General features: G+C 39.3%; 1 protein-coding gene and 1 long non-coding RNA gene across 2 annotated transcripts in view; one reads left to right on the plus strand and one right to left on the minus strand.

Annotated features, from left to right (window-relative positions):
• Positions 1 to 26,954, minus strand: part of ITPRID2 (ITPR interacting domain containing 2) — a 39,195-nt gene that overhangs the window by 698 nt on the left and 11,543 nt on the right. Inside the window, exons 9-18 of the mRNA XM_032446002.1 lie at positions 25,859 to 26,565; positions 23,100 to 23,172; positions 17,519 to 17,610; positions 12,945 to 14,201; positions 9,932 to 10,012; positions 9,416 to 9,543; positions 8,667 to 8,817; positions 7,455 to 7,520; positions 6,545 to 6,955; positions 312 to 436 (exon numbers count right to left, since the gene is read on the minus strand). Coding sequence (XP_032301893.1) covers positions 326 to 436; positions 6,545 to 6,955; positions 7,455 to 7,520; positions 8,667 to 8,817; positions 9,416 to 9,543; positions 9,932 to 10,012; positions 12,945 to 14,201; positions 17,519 to 17,610; positions 23,100 to 23,172; positions 25,859 to 26,565 — 3,077 coding nt within the window. The 3' untranslated portion in view covers positions 312 to 325. The remainder of the gene's footprint in view (positions 1 to 311; positions 437 to 6,544; positions 6,956 to 7,454; positions 7,521 to 8,666; positions 8,818 to 9,415; positions 9,544 to 9,931; positions 10,013 to 12,944; positions 14,202 to 17,518; positions 17,611 to 23,099; positions 23,173 to 25,858; positions 26,566 to 26,954) is intronic.
• LOC116653693 lies at positions 14,185 to 26,831 on the plus strand. Its single transcript, XR_004308055.1, has 2 exons — positions 14,185 to 14,271; positions 26,320 to 26,831. It is a non-coding gene; the product is annotated as an uncharacterized LOC116653693 (long non-coding RNA).

Below are 26,954 nucleotides of genomic sequence, written 5' to 3' on the forward strand. Positions count from 1 at the left end.
CCTGATGATCTAATCTAAACCTTTCCTCCTTGAGCTCAAAGTCATCACCGAGGACACAAAACAAACAAAAATAAATACAGGACCTCTACACGAATGGTGATAGTAGGATGGACCAAACTACAAGCCAGCTGATTTTCTAAAGCTGTCCAGGATTATCAATAATCCTTTTATTTAATAAACTTCAGTATTGATCACTTCTATTTGAGAGGGAAAATACAAACAAAGCAAGACTTAAGTTCACGGTAATATTCCAAGAGATAAGGAAAAAAAGAATTCAATGAGTGAATGGTTCCAGCAAATTCACAGATTACCTGTAGTACCCATCTCACAGCTGGGCATCTTGTTTTGCAGTTGTGGATCTGCTTTGTGGCGATACAGCTGCTAACAGTCCACTTACTATGTCTCGTCTTATTTCACAAACAATAGTTTCCTTGATCTGAAAGGGATTAGAGGAATTCTTCAGGTCAGTAAGTTACATAACAACAGATAAAACAAACAGATACTGAAGACTTGTTTGACATTATCAATGTATGAAAATATGTAACACCAGGAAGTCAACTTTAAAAAAAAAAAAAAGCAAATGAAAAAGATAAGAGGGCTCTCCTTGGAAATATAACTGTTAGCAATTTTTAAGTTGTTGCAAATCATATAAAAGCAAAGTAGCTTTATTTTTCCAGATGGTAAAAATACCTGCATTATCCAATCAGGGTTATTCTTTTTATGCTAAGAAAAAAATATACTTTAACTATGCAGTGTTCTGAAAATAGCACTTTGGGATATACATGCTAAAAGCATGCAATACACAGGGTTGTTTTTTTGTTTGTTTGGTTGGTTGGTTTTTTTTTTTTTAGCATGAATTAACTCTTGAAAAGTAAGCAGGATCTATTTACCTCACAGAGGCATTACAAAGCAAGAAAGGCCCAAGTCAATGAAGATAGGCTGCTGTTCTCAAATAAATGAAGAGGAGGCTAATCCTAATCACACTTGCAGCAGCAAAGACAAACAATCTTGGTCACCCACTCATTTTTTGATGGTCTTCATTTTAGGAACTACCAACAAGAGAGATGTGGGGTTATAGGGACAGGTGAGGAGGAAGACAGTGGAAGAATGTAGGCAGGTGAGAGCTTGGCCACCTGGGTCAGACACATGAGCACTAAGCAGCCCAGCTAGGCAACGCCGTATTCTTTTCCTTATAATAAAAGGCAAACAATTTCCTGGCATGAATAACTGTTCTCTGAAGAAAAAAACACCATCTGTAAAGAAAATACCATTCAGCATCATTTCAGTGGTAGCTCTCAGTGCTTCAAAAGCTGTAATGAATGTGAGACTTGATGCCAAAAAAAAAAAAAAAAAGTAGTAAAAGTCCAAATTTCTAACCCTGGTTTTACTAGTAACAAATCCCTTCATGTTCTGACGCCCCACCAATACCATCGGAGTAATATTTACTCAGATCTAGTCTTCCCAAAGGCCTTGCCATGTTTGCGTAGCTCTCACCATCTCTGTGAACATCTTGCAATTATTCTTGTAAGTCTCCCTTTTTTCCTGGTGCGTCAAAAGGATTAAGCAACAACGTCAGAAGGGTGGCAGCAGAATTAGCAACGGGTTATTTATCCCTCGTCCTCACTGGCAAGCAATTCAATCCTTAAACCATTAGTGGCAATGTTCCTCATTTCACTACTACTTTGCATCAAGCTGAAATTCACATGCTACAACATTGCTTTGAAGCAGGTTTAAAGCTGGACTGCTTGTGTTTAGCACACAAAAAACACACTGTTCAACAGGACCTGTTTTACTGACAGCCACAATTCCTGATGATATCCACGCCAATCTATGCACACATATGTGCAAAGCTTTGGGACCATTGTCAATTCAGTAAGTGCCTGCCAGACTTGGAAACTCTGGTAGAAGGAAACACACCATACAGAATCATCAGCTGCAGCAGGTGGAGTAGGTTTTGAGAGCCCACAGCATACCCATCTATCCAGCAAGTCCTGGCCACACAGAGCTCTGTTCTTCTCTCTGTTCTGCTCCAGCACCACAGGGCTGAGTCTCCAAGGACACTAAAAGCTGGCATTCTGTGCCCTCCTCTCACCGGAGAGACAGAAATAAACATTACTTTCCAGAATAAGCGAATAAAAGCTTCCCAAATTAGCAAGTAAATGGTCTAGTATGACAGACAGCCTCGTGATGAGGCAGAAGCTGGAAGGCAAGCAGCTCATGCTCTGCTCTTAGCTCTTCCAACGACTTCTCGCTTGACCTTGGTGAATCACTTGAGCCCTCCGCCTCTCACCTTCCTTCTCAAACAAGGTCACCACTCTCTGCTGCTGCTTTTCACTGCTCCTTTTGAGACCCATCAAGGTCACTCCTGAGTGACATGATATCGAATCCTGCACTGACTCAGTCCCATGTGCCTGTCATGACAATTGCCAATATTTGTCTTCTTCCTTACAAGCAATTTAAGGGGAAGGTGCACAGGGCACAGCGCTCTGCCAAGGCTTGCTCTGTACAAAGGACAGAAGGCAGTCAATGAGCACACCAGCTGTATTTTTAGCAGCTGAATGAAAAATTGATCATTTGAAAGAGGAGAAAATCTACTCACTTATGGTACCTATACTACATTAATTCAATACTAGTATTTTATTTTTGTATTAATAACACAGTTCCACATTTATAGTGCTAGAGTAAACCAGTAACCTTTCTTGTTGTAAAAGAATTGCCATTACAACGATCTTATGCTACTGCTTTATAGTGAACTCTCTGAAAGTGAAATGTACCTCAGTGACAATTTTGGAGATGGATCTTCAGCCATTGATGGAAAATGGGCATAAGGCTTTTCAGAGTTCTCTTATTCTTTATTTATGTATTCTAGAACTATTTTCTACTCTTTTTTTTTTTTTTTTTTTTTTTTTTTTTTTCTTCTGCCACCTCATCATGGCAGTGCTGACAAGTTTGCATGCTTGTGATATGATAATATGATGAGGAGTCAAACAGGAACAATGAACAATCAAATAGACATTTACATTTTTTGATCAACGTCAAGGCTAATGTAGTTTTGAATGGAAATAAAAAAGGAAGATTCTCTCTCAAACTACCTGTCTGTAAAGACCTAGTACAACATCCCAAACACTGACAGTAAAACCAGACAATTTTTAAAGGAATACTTCCTTAATTATCACTTATAAGAGAGATCATCAGCAAAAATGACAATGTTATTATTAAACAGAAAGCCTTTAAAGCTATCACATCTTCTAAACTGCAAAAGGCTGGAGTGAGAGAGCCTGGTTTTGCTCCTAGCTACACTGTGACCTGCATGCCAAGTAGTAAGCATCTCGTGCGACGATGATATAGAGGAGGTCAGGCTGCATTTTCAACAAAACAAGGAGGCTGCTGTTTGGCATTTAACATTTCACACTGTTAAATGCTTTTCAGTGGGACCTTGCTCATTAATGCTGAAAGTTAACTGCAGGTCAAAGCTCACATACATTACAACCACCCAGGCATATTCTGCAACACTGCCTGCCTTCTCTTTCCCCAGCATGAGGTCACACAGCTACAGAGAATGGGAGGAATAAGGAATGGTTTAACATTTGTGAGTGCATGTACAGAGAATGCCTTCTTACAGACTTCTTTCTTTTGACAAAACAACTGGAATTCCTTTGCTAACAATAGGGCTACTTAAGGAAGACACATTTCAATTTATGCTATGCTTTAGCTCTAATGAAGTACAAAAGATTTCACTGATCAGTATTTAATAGCTTTTGGCTCTGCAAAAAACTACAATGAGCTATGAACAAACGAAAAATTTAGCTTCAGAATGAGAGATGAACTGAAACAGGCTGCCAACGAAGCTGAACAGGAACAATCTCTCAGTGTGCTCAAACATTTACAAAGTGTGTCAAGCTCAGTTATTTGCTGACTACTCATATCTGTATTCTAGTCTCTCAGTTTCAGCACAGATGCTTTCAGCATTATGAAGTCCTCTACCATCAGAAGTACAATCTCTATGCAAAGAGTCTGCACCTTTATTTGCTACCAACTACATTTAAAAGGATCTTTCACATATGATAACCTCAGAGAAAACATCAGCTGAAATAACTGTACTTTGACTCTAGCTGCCCTTATTGCCTTTGCTGCTCTTATATAACATTTGAATTATAGCTCTCTTTCCTATCTGTTCCTCTTTTAGCAGTGCCTCACTGTGACTTGTAAAATGCAGGTTGTTATGGAAGGGCTGGACATGATACAAATGGAACATCCTAGTTTCAGCTCAGAATCAGCAGCAAAGTGCAAGGCATGACAAACATCTCACGCCAAGTCTACTCTGAACACTAGGCAAGAAATCATTTTTAAAAGGGGTCAAAGGAAAGCAAGTGGACCAGAAAGAAAGTTTGGTAAGCCTGGGAATATTTTATGACATCTCACAACAAGACCTTTCCCAAGACTTCTTCCAAAACAATTACTTTTGGGAAGATATCAGCAAGAGGTTGGCAGGGGTCAAAATATGGGTGTAAAACAGCATCACGAGCTCCATTGTAAGGATGAGTGATGGCCAGGAGGTGTTCAGTTCCTAATGCTGAGCACAGTAATGATGAGGTCATAGGCCCAGTGGTACATCACCAGGAGCTGACTGCAGTATCCCTCCTTTTGCACGATAACATCACTGTCCTTAATTCACCCCACTGACACCAGTGAGGAAAGGTATTATTCAACATTATGAGGTTACTTTCTGAAAACTCGTTTCCACCTGTAAGGGAAACGTTGATCACAGTCTGAAACTTTGATGAACTATTTGAGGCAAGCAACGAGTCAGCTGTGGGAGCACAGGTGAAGGTAATTCAGCTGTGCTCCCAGAAGGAGCTTGACTGCACCTCTCCCAGATCCCATTTAAGGGCTGACCACCACCAAGGTAGCATCCCTTTCTGGAGGTTGTTTTTTTTGTGGAGGTCTTGTGGTGAGCACCCATCATGACTGAAGGCCTCGGAGTTGGTGAGTCCTTTTTCTTTGATACTCTCTGGCTATCTATTTTCAAACCATATTTTCATTATTTCAACTGTATGCTACACTTGTATTATTTCAACCATACAACGCTATACTTGTATTATTTCCACTGTACTCCACCTCACTGCCAAACACCAGTGATTTTTCTCACTGTTAATATTTGTGTCTGAGCTTCTTTGCAGTCTGAGCTCTGATTAAATATGGGGTTATTCAAAGCCAAACAAAGCAAGTTAAACTTCTAGCCACCATCTTCACTCTGAACATTCCTTAGTAATTCTCTTCTGCTTTGCAGATCTCACTGTGCAAGTGTTAAGTGCCTACACACACTAAACCTACAGCGAGTCATCCACTTTGCATAGGCAAGGCACTGCAGAGTCTTGTGGTCATACAGTGAGGAAAAGAATATCTCATGGTTTAGTATACCCTGTTTTTTTTTTTTTTTTTTTTTTTTTTTTTTTTTTTTAACTGAGGGCTGAAGGAGTGACAGATGATCCCTCTGGGATTGAAGCTCCTGTTTTGTTGCTGGATAAGCCTGTCTCTCATCAGACTTAAAGACAAAGCTGGTTTCAGTTATTCACAGCCTCAGTGCAAACACATCTGGGTGGTATCACAGCATTACAACCTGGCCTGTTGTATATTCTTGAGTACAGCACATCTGCTTTCTTTCACTTTCTTTCACACAGGTTTATAACAGTACCATACCATAGCTTCAAGGGATATACTACAAGCTAAGGGTCTAAGTGACCACTCTACAGTGCGGGAACAGGACTAAAAGTTCTCAATTCCTATTTCTGAACTTGAAACAGAGAAAGACCACCACTGTACCTCATGGGTACAGTTTTTGACAAAGTTTTCTTTTGGTTCTTTTTCCCATTTATACTAGCTGCAAGGTTTTTTGTCATGTTGCTGGTGAATAACATATGCGATTTTAGTACTGTTTATTAACCTGGCCCAGAAGAGAAATACCCAAGCACTCTCCACTTTCACTGATTGCCAACAAAACAGGTACAACAGCACCTGAAAAACATCGATTGATGTCTGAAATAATTTTTCAGTTCAGTTCTGCTTGCTTCCCTTACAGTCCTGTGGTCATTAGTGGTTTCAAGTAGAGGGACTGGGCAAGTATTTTTAACATTTACTACAGAGTTGTTTAAGAAACAGTATGTCATCAATCAAATTAAATCAGAACTGGCATTTCAGTAGGCAAACATAACAGAAAATTTCACTTGTGAATCTGACATACTTATACTTTACCAAGAAGTAAAGATGGTAACTTTTTTTCTTGCCCAGACTGATAGTAGCAACATTCTCTTCATTTACACACAAACCACTGTTAGTGGAAAAAAAAATTCTACTGCTTTACTTGAGAATAGAACTGTGGCTCAGACATCTCATGACAAGTTCCAAGTCTTTAAAAACAGGACAGGAAGAGTATGGAGCCTTTGGGAGTGAACAGAAATGTCTAAGGGGTTTTAAGTTACATGGTTTATCTTTAATTTTCAGTAAACAATACTCAAACATTTTAGGTCAACCCTTCTCTCCTCACCTCCCGTATGACTTGCTGCAGCTCTTCCTGCTCCACGCTTTTGTGGATTTCATCAAATGAAGGCACTAGAGGGACTCTCTCAAGTCTGTGCTCCATCTCTGGCTTGGAGTCTGCGAACTCCTCAGAGTTTTCCACCTGCTGTCCAGTGCCTGCTCTTGCTGGGGGAGTTGGTGTTAAGGCAACAGAAGCTCTGTATAACTTCTTGCTTCGACTCCTAGACTTTCCTGTTAGCTCAGAGGATCCAACACCAGCTTTTCTACTTGTAGTGGAGCACACTGAGGAGGAATCAGAGTTTCCGTGGGAGAACACAGACTCTGTACCCTCGGCTGGTACACCTTCCAGTCCAAGATCTCCCAGTCCTAAACCCAGTTCAGACTTCAGAAATGATTGCTCTCGCATAAGTTCAGAAACCTAAGGATGAAGAAAAGAAACAGTTCTGAATAAGCACATAAAAAAGTCACATACAGACATAGCTATGCTTCCTTGTTATTTATTCAATCACTTACTCATTCCCTCCATGTAACAAATATGGCTATAAAATAAATATATGCTTTTGCTTTATGACTGCAACAAAGAGGAGCATAAAAAGGAAAGGGCATTTTTGAAAGCCAACATAAATAAGAATTGTGGCAGTTCCCCAAGCCACTGACTTTTGCAATATGGATACATCCTGCCAGGGCCACTGACAGAGGCACACGTAAAGGCTTGGTTTTGTTTTCCTTTGCTGAAACAATTCAAGTTTGTTCTTCTTACTTTTTCTTTTCTTCCTCCCGCCCTCCCCTGCTGTCTTTGAACTGTTTCTTTTCAATGTTTCAGGGGTTTACCTTTGACTCCTAGTATAACCTTCACAAAAGAATAGCATTTTCCCTGGAAATTATTTTCTTAATAAAACATGCAGCACACTACTTACCGGTTCAATTACATTCAGTGGAGAAGGGCACGACAGGTTATCAGCACTTCTGCTGCCATACATACCCTAAAAAATTAAGTCCGGTTAATACACGGGGGATTTTTTTTGCGGAGCTGCTATAATCTAATATACAAACATGCTTGTTTTCAGACTACTTTCTGTAAAAGCATAAACTTGGAACCAGGAAGAAAAGCTGACTGGTGAAAGCTTATTTCAGTCATTTTTAACACTGTCTCTCTCTTATAAAAGGATTTACAAATAAAAAGATATTTATATGGTTCAAAGAATGCAAGTTTGGCCTCGAATTGCAGTAATACCATATTTTCCTGTTCTTGGGTTTCAATTTTTTTTTCCTGTGACAAAATACTGAAGAGGAAGATGTGGCCTGTGCTGTTTCTACAGAAGGGGACTGGCTAAGAAAGAGGAATGAGATCCATAAAAAACATATGATGCTTTCTGTCCGTGCTTCTTTTGTTTGGCTGATGACAGAGTTGCAGCAGAAAAAAAAGAAAAGAGGAACAGTCTTCTGTGGAGTGAAAAAAGGAGAGTATATTGCCACACCACCAATAAACAGACACCAGTAACTTCCCCTCTGGGCAACTCCCCAGCACTCTTGAGCTGCTAGTGGAGTGTCTATACAAGCAGAACTATTCCCCATCTGGCAGAGAGCCAGATGTTCAGCTGAAAGAGCTCCAAAAGGCAATGGAAGAAGAAACCAGAAGATGACAACTGGATTTTCCTGTTTTTTGGTCTATGGGTAGGTAGAGCTAGAGGGAAGCACACAGTTTCTTGGGAGAGAAACTCACTGCTTTTCTTGTCACTGCTCTTCTTTCACAAGTACAAAAACTAGCATAGGAGAAGTCCACAAAGATCACAACCATCCCAGGAAGCTTTCCAACATGAGTACTCCCTATCAAAACTACAAAAATTCAGATCAAGAAAGCACTGACAAAAGAAGCCTGAAATCTCAGACTTTGAAACCCCAAAAATATGTATTGACACATATCAATGGCAAGAAAATTCCTCTGTTTGCTCATCTCTTCCTTAATACACTGAAAACTGAAATACTAATCCTGATAATATACAAATCACCATTAGATTCCCAGATGCCATTCTAATGTAAGATTTTTAACAGTTATGAGTTATTAACATTACACTGATGCATGTTACACTGAGAAAACATACAATGCTGTTGCAAAAAGTAATACTTACTATGTGTGTCTGAGGTCTGTAAGGGGAAGGCATGTGCAGACTTCTCAGCTGGTCTTCCAGTGCAAGCAGACGTTCCTCTAACTGCATTTCTAACTCCTGCAGTTCCATGCGGACAGACTTTCTCAAACTCTGCAGCTGATCAGCTTCATACCTGCACAAAATCCATCACAAAAAGAACAGTGGCAAAAAGAACTAAAATCAGAGAACAGCGCAGTCATCACATTACTTCTTGCACATAGTTTTGAATTCCCAAGCAGAAGCTACTGTTTGACCCAGAAAGAATAGTCAAAGAAGGCCAACAGATCTAAATCTAAATCTAAATGTTTGCTTTTAAAGTTAGTGATGAGCTGATTCAACTAAAGTAAATAAATTAGCAATTTCAAATATTGTTCCACATCAGCTGCTGCTGCAACCCACAGTCAACAAACACAACCAGAATAATGAATGCCATCTGTAACCTGCTGCATAGCCACTGTGCATTGGAAAAGTATCTGAATGCTACAGTGTTATCTTTAATTATTTATTTACATCTATACAGAGGAGGAAGAAAAAAATCTAAGCTGAAAACGCTTAAGATTTTTCCCCTCCAATATCCTGTGCTCAAATATCCTGTGACACCAAAAACCCTTAAAATCCACAGATGTAGAATCACTTCACAGAAGTGAGGAAACAAAAATCAATTAATGAGAAATGGAATTAGAAGAAACACAGTCATGTCAAAGTATTTTATTTTTTTAATATCATTTTACCTTTCCTCTTCTGTCATGTGCTGATAAACTGTTGTCTGTTGACGTAGCATAGCCAATTCCAAATCCATCATTTGAGTTCTGAATAAATTTAGATTTCGCCTTACCACTTGTAGCTCCTGGAAAGTATTCTTAGGAAAAAAAAAAAAAAAAACCAAAAAAACCAGAGAAAAGACATTTAAAAAAAAAAAAAAAACATACATAGAAAAAAAAAAGAAGTATGGAATTTATAACTACATTTGCTGAAATGTATCCTGTGAGTGAAGCAGCATCTCTGCAACTTCAGTATGCAGATGTTAAATGTCACGAGATAATAATTCAATAAAAGAACATTTTCAGGCATACCATAGAAATCCAGGAAAGTATTTCCATATATTCCATATATTTATATTTCCTTTTTGGCATTGTTTGCAGGATAGAGTCGTCTCTCTAAAGATGGGGAACTGCCCAAAGATAGCACATACTTGATGTTTCGTTTTTATTTTTACTAACTGCCAATGTGTTTAAAGGGTCACTTACTTCATAGAGAGGTAGAATGGATGATCTCTGAGTAGTGTAACCAGTGGCAGCTGAAAGATCCTGACCTCTCATCACTGGATACTATGGAAAATAAAAAAAACATTTGAAACAGAAATGTCAACAGAGACTTCTTCATGGACTCACCTTCTTAAATAGCCCCAAAGCAGCCAATGTTAAAACACAGTCTTTCTGACTTTATGATTTCTGCTCTCAGTGTCAGTATTGCAACAGGATAAGGAAACTCAGCAAATGAAAGTGCCAGCTCTTAGCTGAAGCATGTGCACCAAAGTTCTATAACGCAAACAAGTTTTAGCTGGAAAAAAATTGACCGTCTGATACAATAAGTAGGGAGAAAAGCTAAGTTGTCAGCCCTAGGCATCAGTGCAGAAAATGCCTGGTACAGACTACTGAAAATCCAGTAATCTGAATTGCCTTAGCTGTCAAAAAAGCCAAAAAGAACATCATAGAAAACAGACCCAAGTAAATGAAAGCGGCCCATTTTCAATTACAATCCCAGTCATTTGTTGTGGGATTTTGCTCAGCATTTAGTAGTTGGGTTTCTTTGTTTCATTTTTGTGTACACTGATTTTGTGGTTTCTTGATGGTTTTTTTTTTGTTTTTTTTTTTTAAATCTCACCATGTTGCCTACATCCAAAGCCCCCTGCATGCTAATGGTCTCCCATGAGAACAAGACTGTTGAAGAATTTCTATTTGCATGTTGCAGCAACATCTGGAGCAATCAGATAAAAGCTGGAGGCTGTTACATGTAGAGACGTGGCACAGCAAAGAACAGTGGAAACAGCCAAAATTTGAACCTTCTCAAACATGAAAAAGATGGCTTGTCCAATATAATTCACAAAGAATTCAAAAGAACTATTGATACACCATGGAAAATTTGAAGCATGTCCATTCACTCAGAGGAGCTTTGCTCAAACATGATCACATCAAGGAAATGTTTTGTTTTTCCTCTCCCAGTTTTCTTTATTCCCTGCCCTACTGCGAATAAATCTACTCTTCCTTACCCCTCCCAAAAACATAGTATTACGTATTTGAAATATCTCCTATTTTCCTATAGGAAGCTGAGTACACTGAGTTACAAATTCAATTTTGGCTGTAGAGAAAAACACTACAAGGAAACTACGTGTTGAAAACAACAGTTTTTCACAGAAATCTCAGGAACAAGAAGGAACACATCCCCCAAAATGGGACTGGTCTAGACAAATCACTCTGGAAGCAGGACAAGTGGACAGGGAGCTTATTATCCCCTCTAATACTAGTGCAACTTTATTTTTATTGAGTCAGCACAAACGAGAGATCTGAATGTAATACAAAGTTCTCTTTTTCAGTAGATTCAGCTAGCATTCTGCAAGAGTATCCTTACACACAGCAAGACTGCAGTTTATACACACAAGTGAATTTTACAAAGAAAGTTAAATTCTGCAACTGCTCACACCCACACATGCTTTTGGCTACCTTGAGCAGGGCCAGCTCAGAAAACCCAAGTCAGGCACAACTAGCCTCAGGTTTTGGACAATGGACAACAAAAACAGAAGAACAGGGTGCCTAAAAAAGCTCACTAAAGCTCACCACCAGCAACAGGGTGCAGAAAATCAGATGTTTGTTTTCGATTAAACACCTCACAGAAGACAATGAGGTTCCACAACTGCATAATTTTCATGCATTCACATATTAACAGGCAGGGTCTGCAAATGCCCTGCCCATAGAACCACTCCGCAGGCTCCTAAGTTGGATCACTACCTCAGACAATAGCAGTACAGTAATGGTGGAGTAGAGACAGTTGCTAATGAAAACAGCAGAAGACATCAGAGAAGCCAGCAAAAATACATATACAAGGGCTGTTCTGAAAGTAATGCTTCCTATTTTATTATGCTGGCCCATGATATCAGAGGCAGCTGATATCATAGCTGTTGGTAATAAAGCAGTAGAGCTTGAACCTTCCCACCAGTATTACACTACATTTTGTAGCCATGAAACAGATGGCAGTAGAGGAGCAGTCTGACAAAACATTGTCTGACATGGAAGTGTGTATGAAGCAAAGATGTGCCTCTGAATTCATCCAGGTGGAAAAAATTTCACCCAAGGACATTCATCAACACCTGCTGAACATTTATAGAGACCAAACAATGAATACTGGCACAGTGAGGCTGTGGGTGGTGCTTTTCATCAGTGGCGACAGTAATGTGAAAGACAAGCTGCATTCTGGACAGCCATGCAGATTTTTATGAGCACAGCATGCAAGTTCTTGTTCACCACTGCTGAAAATGCATAGCTAACAGTGGTGAATATATCATGAAAGTGTTTTCCAGCTGATTTTTTTTCTACCTGATAGTATTATTGTGTTCTTTTTATCTGTTGCAGTTTCCGTGAAGAAAATAGGAGGCGTTACTTTTGGAGCAGATCATGTACATCTATATGCTTGCATTCTAAAACATTTCTTCTCTGACTATTGAGAAGATTCACACATTCACCAAAATTTCACACACTGTGACACAATTGATTCTTAATAAAAGGCTGATAACTTCAAGATTATTTTAGTAGCTCCAGAGCTGAACATGCACAACACTAGCATAAAACAGCACAGAAATGTTAAGTTGAATGAATGATCATCACTAAAATCATTAGTGAAGATTAAAGGCAAGATATATTTTCATATCTAAAGCTAATAAATATCACTTTAAAATAACTGCTTATGAGGCATACGTTGCTCCTCCCTCACACCTAAGAATAACCATAAGTTTAATAAAAATAAAAAAAATCAGTTTACTAATGATCTGGATCAAGAGCAACATGAACAACTTCAACACAAAAATAGTGGTGCACTGGAGAGATGACCACCTGCCAATTTAAACAGAAGCTCCTGAAAGTAGTAGCAAACAAACAGGAACAATGTGTTGTTTTTTCCCCCTGATTTTTTACACTACATGAAAGAATATTCAGGTTAACATTTTATTTTTAAAAAAATAAAATAAGAAGCACATTTGATTTCTCCTACCTGTGAGAGGTTCTGCAGAGAGCTTCTGATGTCATGCAGGACTCTGCGAAGCTGCATTTCTACAGTGGAAGGTGGGTTGATGGCATGAGGTCGATGAGGATATCCAGAGTGCCTTGGAGAAAAGGGACAGCTGAAGGGCGAGAGCAAAGCGCTGAGGGAAGAACCAGAGATGCTTGGGACACTGTGGGTGCTGAGCGTCCTCATGTGCTCACAGAGTGGCCTGTCCAACCACTCATTTGGGAGGGAGTGCAGGGAGCATGTTGACTGGGACATATGTGCTGGGGTGTGTAGTGGGCAGCTCTGTCCCCTGGTGGGACTAGGCACCTCGGACAGTCTCCTGAGCCCAGTCTGGGGCACTTCTCTTTTAGAGGATGAAGTTGCAATGAATAGTGTTGATTTGCATACAGGCTGACTGGTAGCTGCCTTATCTTCCTGTTTGTCATCCTCAGAAGTCAGTTTTTCATCTTCCTCCACGTGTGTGTACTTGTAGGTGAAAGAAGGAGGACCACACAGAGTCTCCTTCCCTGGATTTAACTGGACATTCACAGAGGACACCACTTTCACTGGATTTAGTAATGCAGTTGGGAGCGACTGAGATCGCCTTAGAGGATAACCTGATTCAGCCAACCACTGTCTTTGTTTCCTCAGGAGATCTTTTGACTTAAAGAAAGAGCGCCCAGCCCTTGAGTCAGATGTGCTGATGACCCTCATCTGGGCTCTCTGCAAAGCAACATGAACCCTGTCTAAGGACGATGGGGTAGAGCCGTCACCTTCCAGAGACTCCAGAGACTTAAGGATATGGTGTGTTTGGTACTGAGGAAACTCAAATGCAGTGTCGTTGTCAAGATCGCTTTCATCAACGCCTTCCTCCAGAAGCCCCAGTTCTTTCTGCTCACTGGAAATGCCTTCATCTTTAGAGCTGCCTTCTCCTCCAGCTATCTTAGGTACGTGAGATGACTTACTTTCTCCTCCATTATTTTGTTCAGCTTCATAGTCACAATTTCTTTTATCATCTATCCTTAGGTTTTCAGAATACACCTCCACCTTTCCTTTCTCCACTTGAGAGATATCATCCTCTTCATCATCCTCTTCCTCACCCTCCTCCTCTTCTTCCTCCTCTTCTTCCTCCTCAAACTTATTGAAACACGGCCGTTCCTTAGCTATTGGTGTCTTCTGTTCTTCACTATGTGATGTCACAGTTGTCTCACTGTCACAGCTGTCAGCACTGCTTCCCATGCCTTGCAAAGACTCCTGAACCTAGGGAAGATTCAAGACAGCAAATGAGTGAACATACTGGAGACTCAGCTACCACTTTCTCAGGACTCAGGTTAACAGCCTAAGCTCATATTCATTTGGCATTATGATTATTTGGTGAAATAATCCAAAATGTAATTAGTATGCAGGCAAAAATGAAAGAGAATAAAGAAACCATAGTTTCAGAGAAGCATTCTGAAGTACAGCACCCAAAAGGAGATGGTTTGCAGGGAAAAGAAAAAGTAGCCAAACCATTCACACTCTTTTTTTTTATTTGATAATAAATATTACTGCCAAAAGAATAAATGTAGCAGCAGTAAAATGATAGTATGTGTTTTAGATAGCAATGGCAAAGGGTTATCAGACTGGAAGTATGTGGCATCTCCTTTCCAAAAAGGTTCATACTCAGCACTGAAGCCAAGGGTGGTATTAGGGAATGCACATAGAGAAGTGAAGAGAATTTTGGATTGTAGTGAGACTCCAAGAATAGGAAAAAGTCTGCCTATATGCTTAGCCTGTTTTAAGTTGTAGAATTGTTCGAGATTGGGAATCTGATATTAATTTGCTAACCCCTGTTGAGGACTGAATACAGCATTTCTACCCTATTCTCTCTTCCTTTTTATTAACACACCTTGCCCTTCTCATAATAAATTATGGTTTAAATTCCATATTGCAAAAGGATGCACATTCCTATATGCTTGATCGGAACATAGGCATAAGTGAACTTTTAATTTAATAGGGAATAAATGGCAAGAAAAGCACTCATGAGAAAGGAGAAGAATGAGCATATGGATTGCAAAGCACATTCCCTAGGTCAGCATGATTGGCTGATATATTTATAAGTACATTTTCATGAGAATATGTAGTAAAAAGTACAGTTTGGGAAATTTGCCATAGCTGACATGAACTGGTGTAAGGAAAACAGTCGATCACAGCCTGAGCCTCTGATTAACCATCTGAAGCAAGCGATTAGTCAGCTGCAGGAGCACAGGTGAAGGTAATTCAGCTGTGCTCCCAGAAGGGGTGAAGCTCGACTCCACCTCCCCCAGATCCCATTTAAGGGCTGACCACCACTAAGGTAGCATTTCTTTCTGGAGGCTGCCCCTTTGCAGAGTTCTTGTTGTGAGCCTTGACTTCAGCGAGTGCCCATCTAGAATGCCTTGAAGTTGGTGAGTCCTTTTCATTAGTTACTCTCTGGCTTTTTATTTCCAATTATATTTGTACTATTTTAACTGTGTGTTATATTTGTTGTATTTCAGCTGTACAACTGGGTAATTTAGAGATGCTTTTCTAACTTGTGTTGTTGTTTTGGCTATTAGCTGTATCTAGAGTGAATACTTACAGTGCATGTTGTAAAACAATTCCATCTCCACCATGTAGAACAGTATTTTAGGCATGATGGTTGCCATGTACTTAACACTGCACTGAAATTAGTATTTAATGTTGTATATTTTCAGATACTGTTTAAGTCATATGTATTAAAAGAAGACAAGCATAATTAGGTGCACTATATGTGACTGTATAACTAATAATCTATCATACTGCTTACTTACACAGTCAGGCAAGCAAAATTTAAGTATTTAGATAGACAATTTTTCAAACTTCTTTGTTAACATGAGACTTCCCGACTGATTTCCAAACTGAAGGTCAAAATGGGGATAAAAGGAAATGCAATTCCAGTTTTTCAGCCTTCTCTTGAGTTTCAGATGAATGCTAAGGCTATTAGAGTCAATTGCTTAACAGTAGATGGCACTAACTTACCATACATATAAGAAAATACATACGCCCTTCTGTACCCCCTTCATCTTTTCACAGCTTCTCTTTACTAGCTGCCAAGTTCTTTTTTCCTAGTCCCATTATTCACCCATATTTTCTAGTCAGATCAGTACTTGTCCTGAGTAAAGGAGTACTGGTGGTAGAAGAGAGCCTAGCAACTCTATGCCACAGATCTCGCACAGTCTCAATACATCTTTTCAAAGCAGCATAATAGAAGGCAGAAAAATCTTATCACGCTGCAACCAACACAAACTCCACTAGTCTTCCATTGAAGATGCATTTAGATGCAGCACACTTTTTTTAATGGATGCTTAATCAGGTTGTAACCTGAGTGAGTAACTCTAGTTTGAGACTGCTAACGTGCCTGTCAACTTACTTCAGTGTAGTTCAAGCTTAGTTGAGAGTAGAATCAGTATCTCAGATTGTTATGCTCTTTCTAGAAACTCATGCTCACAATTTCCATTATTCACTGTCACTCTTGGTAAATGTAAGCTGATGCTTAAAGGAGACAATGGGAGTAGTCCTGCTGTTGCTTCCATTTTGGTAGAGAGTGACAAAGTAGTAAACAGAAAATCACACAATCTCAGTACTGAAGCTGAGAAGCAAGCTTTGGTGGATGAGAACTTCTTTCTAGTAAGTGCCAAATAGCTTTTAGAACATTTGGTGTGCTACAAGGAAAGCCTCACACGTGGTAGCATAAAACAAGTCCAGCAGACAAAAGCTACAGAAAAGAATTTACTGGTGAAACCCAAACTCCAACTTTCATATACTCTGCATGACAATGATTCAGGTCCCACGAAGCTACCCAATGGCTCTAAGGCCAGGAACCAACTTAGGCATATTACTATGTGAATGCATTAGGAGAGACAGAGAATATGATTGCTAATTATCAGATGAAGCTGTTGAGCAAATGTGTGTAGTCACATAAGCATCCAGCTGACCAAAAGCCTCCCTGAAGACATGAGAGTTCTGGTCAGTATCACTGGAAATTCCAGAACAAAGGAACTGGAATGGGAAAGAGCATATGGGACTCTGAAGATTGACTAAACATCGGTATAACTACACAGTACAGGTAGTATGAAAATGTTTACTCTTTCTGTCAACTTCTACCTAGAATATAAGAAAATATGCAAAAAGGAAAAAAAGTGAGAAGTAAAAAAAAAAAAAAAAGATGCAAGAGAATGAAATGAATTCCACAATTTCACTGGAAAAATTATATTATCCAATCACCTTAATCTTACTTCATGCCAAAGAGGAATGGACTGCAATTCTGAAGCCTCAGCCAGTAACAAAAGATATATCAGAAATAGCACATGGGAAATACTGTGTTTAGAGCTTATTCCAGGCCGAAGCATACTCAGACTCTCCTACCAGGAAGGCTTTGAAATTTCAACACAGTATAAGGGACTGTGTAGATCCAGTTCTGAAAATGAGAAGTTTATCAGAACCTTGACTGATGGTTGCAACAGGTGTCAAACATCAGCATACCCTCTTCCTTCCTGACAACAAATGATGCAATGCCAGCCACAGTATGGAAGACTTACCTGAAGCTGATTAAATGGAGAACAGTCTGTGGAAGAATCTTCAGCAAATCCACTGCTATCTGAGTGCTGACTAGCAGTCCGTAAGAGCTGATCTGCTTAAAACAAAGCAAAACTCAACTACAGTTCAGTTATAGATCACTACCCTTTAAACCAATTGCATTCAACACATGCTTTCCTTTTATATCAAAGTAACATTAAGTAGGTAGCCCTATTCCTTTTCAAATTCCACTTTGAACAATTCAAAAAAAGACCTGCTGGTTTCAATCATAGGGAGAGCAAAACCTTTCCTCATGCATAGCTTTACTTGTGAAACCTTGAACAGTGCTGGCAGAGGAACCTTTTTTCACACTTCGCTCTCCTGTACTGTGGAAAAACCACACTCACTGATGCTGCTGCTGCAGTTTTTCTTCCACAAAAACTGAATTGCTGGTTAACTCTCATAGATTCATTAGAACAGCTGCTTTTGTGTTGAGATGTACAGATCTGCTACCCCTCCTGATCAGAGTGATAAAGGGGCTCATTGCCAGCCCACATCATCTCATGCATCCCAAAGAACAAAACTAGATGAGCAGAGAGCAATGCACAGGCCTGAGAACTGCTAGAGATGGTCCCTCCCTGGTTTAGTGGTCAAATGCAAAACATCTCTAACACATTGACTGACAATCAGACAAAATGTATTCCTAGCACTCACTTTGTTCATTGGAGGTAAGATTCTCCCTGCTTGCTCCTTTCTACTTATAGTAGAGAAATGTTCAAACAGCCTAAAAAGACTCCCATATCCCTGGAGCTACCCAAGAGTGCTGTGCTCTAGTGTAGGCAGTATACCACAGATCTCCTTGGCCAGGAGATGTTAGTATGTCCCACAGTACTGTGCCACATGCCAGTGCTGTTTTTAATTGGACACAGGTGGCACTTTCCAAGTTCAGGGTTTAGTTCACACCACCACGACCATCTTGCTCAGAAAGACGGCAATCCATCCCACCTCTAATCCTCAGTAGACTATAAGAGTTTGGCTACTGGATGATACCACAGCAGCCCTCAGCCTCTACACCCCACCACATTCTCATTCCTTTATGGAAGCTCACTGTTCTACCCTCTGTAGCTGAAAACAGGATTTTGCCCCACATTCCTTCCACCACTTAACTGTCATCATATAATTAAACCCAGTTCACAGCTCAACACATTGGAATGCATTATGAAAAGTGTTTTGAAACTGTTGGATAGTCAGATCTAATTTTATATTAAAATTATTAATTTTGAAGAACATTTTACCAATGCAGAAAAAATAAGTCTGCATAGGCACAGAAGCTGGTGAACAGCTGGCCAACTGCCCTTTCAACTTTTACATCAATGTTTTCATACAGCTTTAGGGAGTGCCTGTGGAATTGTGCTGCTACTCTGTTATCATGGTGGCCACAATATCCTGCAATGATAAACAATTTTTTACCACAAGGCAGACATCCCCACCCAGCTCCTGGTAAAGACAATAGGAATTACTTCACTAGAACTGGCCTGGCTCTTAGCAAGCACTCAATACAGTGCACCAGTGTATATAATGGCATCTGGTTTCATGTACATGAAATTTATTATTGCCCAATGAAAATACTGACCTGCCTTTCTGTTTCTTAGTCATGCATCTACAAATACATATGCATGTATTTGCATAGAAAAATATGTAGCTAAAGAGGAAATACTAGATATATGTACATCTCCCTATATAAGTCTAACTCTCCTAGGAAAGAGCATACTGAAGTAAAAATCAGTGTTTTATATCATTTTCCACAGGGCCTGTAATTTACACACATGATTTGACAGCCTTACCTTACTGAAAGGTACTGCCATGTAAATAGTCAGTTAAGACCAGAGGCTCTCATACCTGCCCCACCATCATTATCCATGGCAATAAATTAGCACCACATCAGCAGAATCAAACATCCTTGATGCCACCTACAGATACATCCCTTAATGTTGCCGTCCCTTCCTGTTATACAGATGCTAGGGTTTGGGGGGTTTTTTTGTTTGTTTGTTTATTTTAATTTAAAGAAAATCAGAGAAGACATTTTAATAAGCAGTCTTCCTCTACCAAATCCTTCTCTTGCAAATTCTCAGCATTTTCCATATAAATGAAGTAAAAACTGTTAACAAACAGGAATCTCTACTTCAGAAGTGAAATGATAATGCTTGGCTCCATAAAAATTGGAAAGATCAATCACTAGGTTGTGATGTGCTAATACATAGTGGTATCCATCTTTCCTGTCAACTCCTGACCCTGAAGTGCCAACCTGCTCCATGTCACTTGGATGTCTTTCAGATTCAAGCGGATGAGGGGAAAAGATTAACATTCAGTTTTTATTTTTTAAAATACAAAGTTTCTTCTAGATCTTGACTAAAATGCCCCCTGGCAGTAGAGAATCTTAAGACAAAGAACTGCTAACCAGAAATGGCTCCTCTCTCCTAACCCTGAATGCAGAAAACTCAGCATTGAGGCTGGAGAAAAGTGTAGGAAGATGAACCATTCAAGATGAAAAGAAGAAAAGGAACAATAAAACTCGTGTCCCAGTTAAACAGAGCACGAGACTGAAATGCCCCTCGGATGATTGTTTCAAGTTGCATAAAACATCAAATATTTTTAGGCACTGAATGCAAGCCAGAGCAATGTGGGTATTCAAAAATACAGTAAATACGCTGACAAAGTTCTAAGCAGAAACAGATGATGAAGAAAGAGGTCTGTGGTTTACAGAACATGAAAGCACAGATTAAACAGTTATTTATTTAAATATTAATCATTATTATTATTAATTAAACATTATTTATTTAATAATAAATTATTAAAAATAATTCATCTATTCTGTATGTTGTAAAATAACGTTCACCTACCAGCAGACTGACAATTCCACAGATTGAAACTGTCCTATCAAATGCTCATGTTCTGCATCACTCTGCTGCTGATAGAGGAGGAGAAATACATGGAAACTGCCCATGAAACTCTTTAACATCTATGTTTCTTGTACCTACAGTATTGGCAAAGCATTATACACTCTGATTTTCGTGTGATTATTAAGAAATTGATACTCCCAACTTTGAAGTATTCAATTCCAGGATTTAAGACCTGCTGCTCTTTCTCCTCATATTGATCACACAATGAAGCTCAGCACCATCAGGACAAGAAACTCTTAAAAGTCCCCAGGGATTTCTTAGCTTCTGGAAGTGCAAACACTGATTCCTGCAGATACTAAATCTGTTCCAAACGTTTCCTTTTCACTCCCCCATATCTCCAGTCTACTTCTGGAACTGCAACCACTAAAAGGCATAAATAAAACAATACACTAAGGACAGGAAGTGCCAATGATCTGCTTTCTTCACTTTTAAGAACTACGTTTTCAAAATTAGTTACTGTTTTTGACTTTGTGTGTCAGATACTTTAAAAGAAATAGTTCTGTCAATCCAAAATTTGACAAAGCTACTTATGGCAGCAACAAAACACTCAGCACAAAAAAACTCTGAGAATATTTTGTTCTTTATGTGTGCCTATATTTGTCTTGTCAGGAAGAATTTTGTCTTCCAACTAACAAGCCTTCCTTCCAGATAACTTTGCAAAAGGTGAGTGAAGTGTTTTTTTTCTTCCTTAAATGCTGGACATTTAACAGCACTGTGTGTTTACAGTAAAAAGCACATGAAGCTTACTGTGTTCCTAAAAAAAGCCTCAAACCTATCTGTGAGCAAAAAGAAAAGATATACACATCTGAATTGCGCAACAAGAACAGAATGCCAGTTTGGAGCATAATAAATAAGCTACTTCAGTTCAGCACAGCTTAGAATACATAACCGAAGAAGTACATCAAGATAGTGCATCAATATGATTCAGAATTCTTTGCAGATCCATCACCTATTTAATAAGGACACTACTGCAGCAAAACAATCACTTAGAAGCCACTGTGAAACAAGCCTACCACTTATAACCACAGCTATCCTGACATTAGAAATATGCTCTGATGAGGAGTCTAAGCCACAGTAGCCTCAGTGCTGTTCACGCACATAGTAATACAATCCAGAAGGTTCCTTCTAACTCAAAATGATTTTTATAGAATCATAGTTTTTCTTTTTTTAAGGTAAGATAGCTAGTGGGAACCAAAAATATAAAACTGACCATTTAGGAGAAGGAAAAATACATCTGTAATTTATCCTCCTTGACTGCAGCTCTTAGTTCCACTATTAGTGACCTTTCTCTGAAAAACTGTTTCTGTAGCTGCCAAGACCAGGGAAATAAGAGACCTGACCTATAAAGAGTGCATTTCTGTCATGTTACCTGCACTAATCTATTACCCGAGAGCTTTAACCACAGGCAAACGATTGCCTGAAAGCATGTAATCATTAACTTTAAAATACAGACTGGGGGGAAATGCTGGGAGCAGTTAGAAATGCAGTTTCTGGTGGCCCTTCCTTCTAGCCTGTATTCATGACACAGTGTGGTCAGGCACTGGAAAGGGAGCTGCCCAGGGTGGTGGTGGAGTCACCATCCTTGCAGGTGTTCAAGAAATGTTCAGATTGTGTACTGAGGAACATGGTTTAGTGGGATATACTGGTGACACAGGTGGACAGTTGGACTGAATGGTCTTAAAGGTCTGCTCCAACCTTGGTGATTCTGTGATTATAGAATTTGATCTGGGTGTGCAATGCTGTGTTGTACAAAACACTGATGAATTTGTAGCACAACATACCCCTAGTAGCCAATCGTCAACCTTCAGCAAAGGGTGCTGAGTATGTTCAACCATACTAATGCAATTCAGCTGACAGTTCACAAGACTCAGTTCGTCTGTGAAGAAGTAAATGAGAATCTCTGTGCCTTAAGAAAATTTTCTGCATCTCTCTTCAGCATCTTATATTGATAGCTACATTGTTTCACCAAGAAATTGCACTAAAGCTAGGTATCTTGCTAAACACATCTAGATCCAGTTCTTTAATTATATGTAGACATCAGAGAGCAGATTTCACTTTCCAACTTCAGATAAGGGCCAGTAACAGTCAAAATTAAACATCAGCCTTTTCCTTCTTCCAAAACCATAAAATATAAATAACAATTAGAGATGAAAGCACATGTGAGCCACAAGAGCCAGGGCACTTTTTGTTACATGAGGGAATACAATTTCCATGTGCATACTAGTTTTCTCTGCAGACCAGGTTCAGATAGATCAGTAGCATATTGGCAAAGGCTAAACATATCATGAAATTTAGGTTTAAAACATTATAATTTTAGTTTAAATGGATATCTTAAATTACAGGATATGCTAGGGGAAAAAAAATCCCATACAATCTGAATTAACATGTCTGTTTCTCTGAGCTATTATCAGTGGCACAAAAGTGCAAACAGGCAGTAAGGTTACAGTGCTGTCATCTTGCCTGTAATTTGGTTGCCACTTTGCAATGATGTACTGTGATTTCACTGAAAATGAAACCCAAATCTTTTTTTTAATTTACTCTAAAGAGAAGAGAAACTTTAGAAGTTTTAAATACATGAATCAGCATTTCTAACAGGAAGGAATCTCAGTAGACTGCTGTCTCCTATAAGTTGAAATCTACTCACCTTTCCTTGATTTGGTCACTGCCAGTTGGTGAGAAGCTGGAATGTGTGGTAGATCCCCCTCTGTACTCTGAATCTATAGAGGAGAGGAATGTTTTGTGAGGCCAACTGGTTCCTGTGCTACTCCAGGCTTCCCCACATTACTGCTTATAGAAATGTAACTTGTGTATTTCCAGTACAAAACAGGAAGATAACATGCAAAGTCATGCAGATTTCAAATAGGAAACAAAACTACATGAAAATTAATCCCATTACTTAAACGCTTTGTGAAACAGCATTATTAAGAAAGCATTTATTTGACAGCCATTCAAATGATGAAAGGAATACGCCTCAAATTTCAACAGGAAGGCCTTTGTTTAGCTCAAAAGCTATCACTTTCTGTTGTCAGTGCAACAGAAAAAAAAACAACTCATGGTTCACATAAAAGCTTACATGCTCAAAACCCCCAATCCAACTAACTCCCTAACTCTCCCCTCTAATGGTCTGACTATCTATTTACAAAATTAACAATGACATTTTCCTTTCCAGTTTTGATTAAATTAAAAATGTAAAATCAGCATACTAACAGTCTGAAGCCCAAATTAGTGTTTGGCTAAAGGAGAAACTCTTTTTGTATCGAAATCATGTGTATAGCAGCCACAAGAATGCCTTTTTTCAGCAACAAAGATTTTGAGAACTACTTGGCCTGAACTTTTCACTGTTAATAAGTGAACAGCATTACTCTTACATAATAAAACAAGAGGCTTCTATTCCTTGAGGAGACGAAGGCTGTATTATGAAAGAGCTAAATGATTATTTTGACAAAAGCAGGGGAGCATAGGAGAAGTTCACCATTTAAGTTTAGGAAAAATATTTAAGTTTTTAATTAAAAAACAAAACTACACAAAACTACACAAACACACAAAACCAAAGAAACAAACAAAAACACCAACACCAAAAGAAGGAACAGTAAGTAATCTTACAAGCCCTTTTGATCAGACTAAAGGCTAGATCTGACTAGCCTTTCAGGAAAGATATCTTGATTATCTTAAACCTTCTGGTTTCCGATGGCTAAATTTGCTACCTCCAACTCATGAAGCCTCTTCTCATCTAAATATCTTCCACCTCCTGTCCTTGGCTGGCAGACAGCACCTCAACAAGTGCGCAGAGCACTTGTCCTGCCCTGTCCCTTCAGCCAGTATTGATGCCAGTAAGCGACCTTCGTGCTCTAATTGGTCATCTCAGGAGAGGGAGTCTGGGGGGGAAATCCTGCCCTGACTCACTCCCACACTAGCTATCTTCCCAGCAACAGACTTCCTAATGGCACGCGAACCTCCAAGGCATTCATACTCATGCAAAGAGCTTCCTTGATATATCTGTCATCTTTGTTACGCATATCAAGCTGTGAAAACTTTGGAAGGAGTTATTTTTCAGTTTCTAATGAAGTGTATTGTTCATTAGACTCTGCTTAAGAGACGCACAAAAATGAAATCAAGCTGCCAAGTATTGTTCTAAAGTTTCTGTAACAAAACTGAATCCCTCTACCAGTTGATACGTATATACTTGGTTGCATAAACAAAAATTCACCACAACTCCAACCTACATTATATGTCATCATGCCAAAACAGCTGTGTTTATGGACTGGCATCACTGCAAACTCTATCAACCAAAATTGCAAATGCATTGCATTTGGCTTATGCAGAATTTGGTAAGCATTCTTCATTTCACAGCCTTTTGTAGCCCAATTTACTATGAAAAAATAAATTCTTTTGTTTGTTTTTAAAAATTATCACAGCTTTGGCTATGAATGAGAAAATACAGATTTCTCCTCTACTATGGAAGAAACCAGTTCAGCTCTCAAGAATACAGCAAAATGCACTGCCGCTCAGACCCCTCCCATTGTGCCAACACAAGTATCTATGCAGCTATACAACGTTACGTCAAGGAAATTATCTAGTTGAAAACTACCCAGTAAAAATAAATAAAGATACACAGGGCTTCTTTTCCTCCCCTCAATTGGATCAGTCCTCTGTTGTTGTTCAGTAGATGGCCACACAACATGTGGCTGATGGCACAGAGATGCAAACAAATGGCAGGAACCAGAAGGCACTGGATTATTTCTTTCCTCTCAGTGAGCACCTTCAGCTGTAACATCAGTTGATCTAGAAGAGACTCAAAAGCCTGCAGTGCCAATGCAACAGTAGGCACAATATATTCGAAACTATCAATTTGTTATTCTCTGTAAAACTCTGGAAGTTTCCTATCAACACTTTTCTTCACTCATTCCAGCAAAGAAATCACAATCCTTCATTTATACATCTACTTCACATACATGAAAACGTTAGCTTCTGGATTGTTAACAGCCATGTCAAAAAGCACCCACAAAATCATTTGCTAATTTACAAGAGATCTTGCAATCCAATCAGCGAATCTATGCAAAAACTAAATATTAAATGCGTTTTTGAATTTGTAGGCTGCACATTCACTAGCCTAGTCAACAAACCACTTCTAGAAACCTGAGAATTAGAACCCCTTTGGGACAATGAAAAAAATTAGAAAATTCATACTGACTCAAGAACAACATTATTGCTATCAACAATGCTTAAATGAAAGGCGCAATTACAGCAACCTACAAAAAGAAAGTGACATCTGTCCTACCATTCAGAGAATGTAAAGCATCCCTGGAGAAAACTCTCTCAAGTACACAGGAGAAAACATTCCTTTGCTGGCAGCCAGCAAGCTATGTAAACTGTACCCAAAAACAAAGTCATACATCCACCTACCTCCTCCATCTCAAAGGAGTCCTTCTGCTGAAGCATTAGATTCATTACAGAGGGGTTGGCAAGAGGCATGCAGGGCTCTCTACTCAGTGATGCCGTAGATGGCCTTTGTGCTGGGGCACCACTTTCAGACGTGGTGTTGTTAGGCATGTTGGAACTGCTACTGAGGCTGGAAGGGTCCAGAACACCAGGCTCTTCACATTGTCTGTCCTGGGGGCTTACCAGCCTGCTATTTTGCACATCTATTGCAGACACAGTATTCTCATCCTTATCAGTTCCAGCAGGCACAATCTCAAGTCTGTGAGTGTCTGTAGCATCTGTCTGATTACTGGATATCTCCTCCTTTACAGTAGCCAGAAAAGAGGAAGAATCTTTCTTTTTGGAGAATTTTGGCAACTTAGAGTCATTTTTAGCATCATTTTCCTTACTCTCTGTCTCATCTGGACCCTTCCCTTTTTCAACAGGTGAAGGCGTTGAGCAGCCACTACTATCAGTCTGCTGTGCACCGCAAAGATTAAGCTTGGACAAGGTCTTCATTAACCGACTGGCTGTATTGCTGCGAGTTAAGGGAGGAGGGCTGGATGCTTCTTTGCTGGAAGACACTGAATTCATACTACCAATTTTCTGCAGAGGAGTCCCAGAGACTTGAGAATACAAGGAGGAGAAAGCATTGGCCACAGTAGTAAGCACTTCAATCTGGCGAAAACGACCTGCACAAGACAAAATATAAGATGGAGTTTAAGAGGAACTTTGGTGTCATCACAGCTCAAAACTGCTGATCCATTTCTACGCAGCTGTTCGAATTGTTATTTAGTTAGTCTTCTCCTTGTATCTGGAGAGAGAGCTTTCATCATAACCAGTGCCCGCCCACCTCATCAAATCTCCCTCTACTTATATCAAGTCAGGAGATGAACTCTGTCTAGTTCTGTAACCTGAAAGGGATACCGCATAGTACAAAGAAATGGAAAAAAAAAAACAACAACAAAAAACTTCACAAAAGTATTTAGTAAATGCACAATGAAAACAGCACGGAAAGCCTTTACAAACTAAAACCAAAACACAAACATGCAACTGCAAGTTAATTTACAAAGTACCATCA

This window comes from Coturnix japonica, chromosome 7 (genome assembly GCF_001577835.2).
Source record: "Coturnix japonica isolate 7356 chromosome 7, Coturnix japonica 2.1, whole genome shotgun sequence".
Taxonomy (NCBI): domain Eukaryota; kingdom Metazoa; phylum Chordata; class Aves; order Galliformes; family Phasianidae; genus Coturnix; species Coturnix japonica.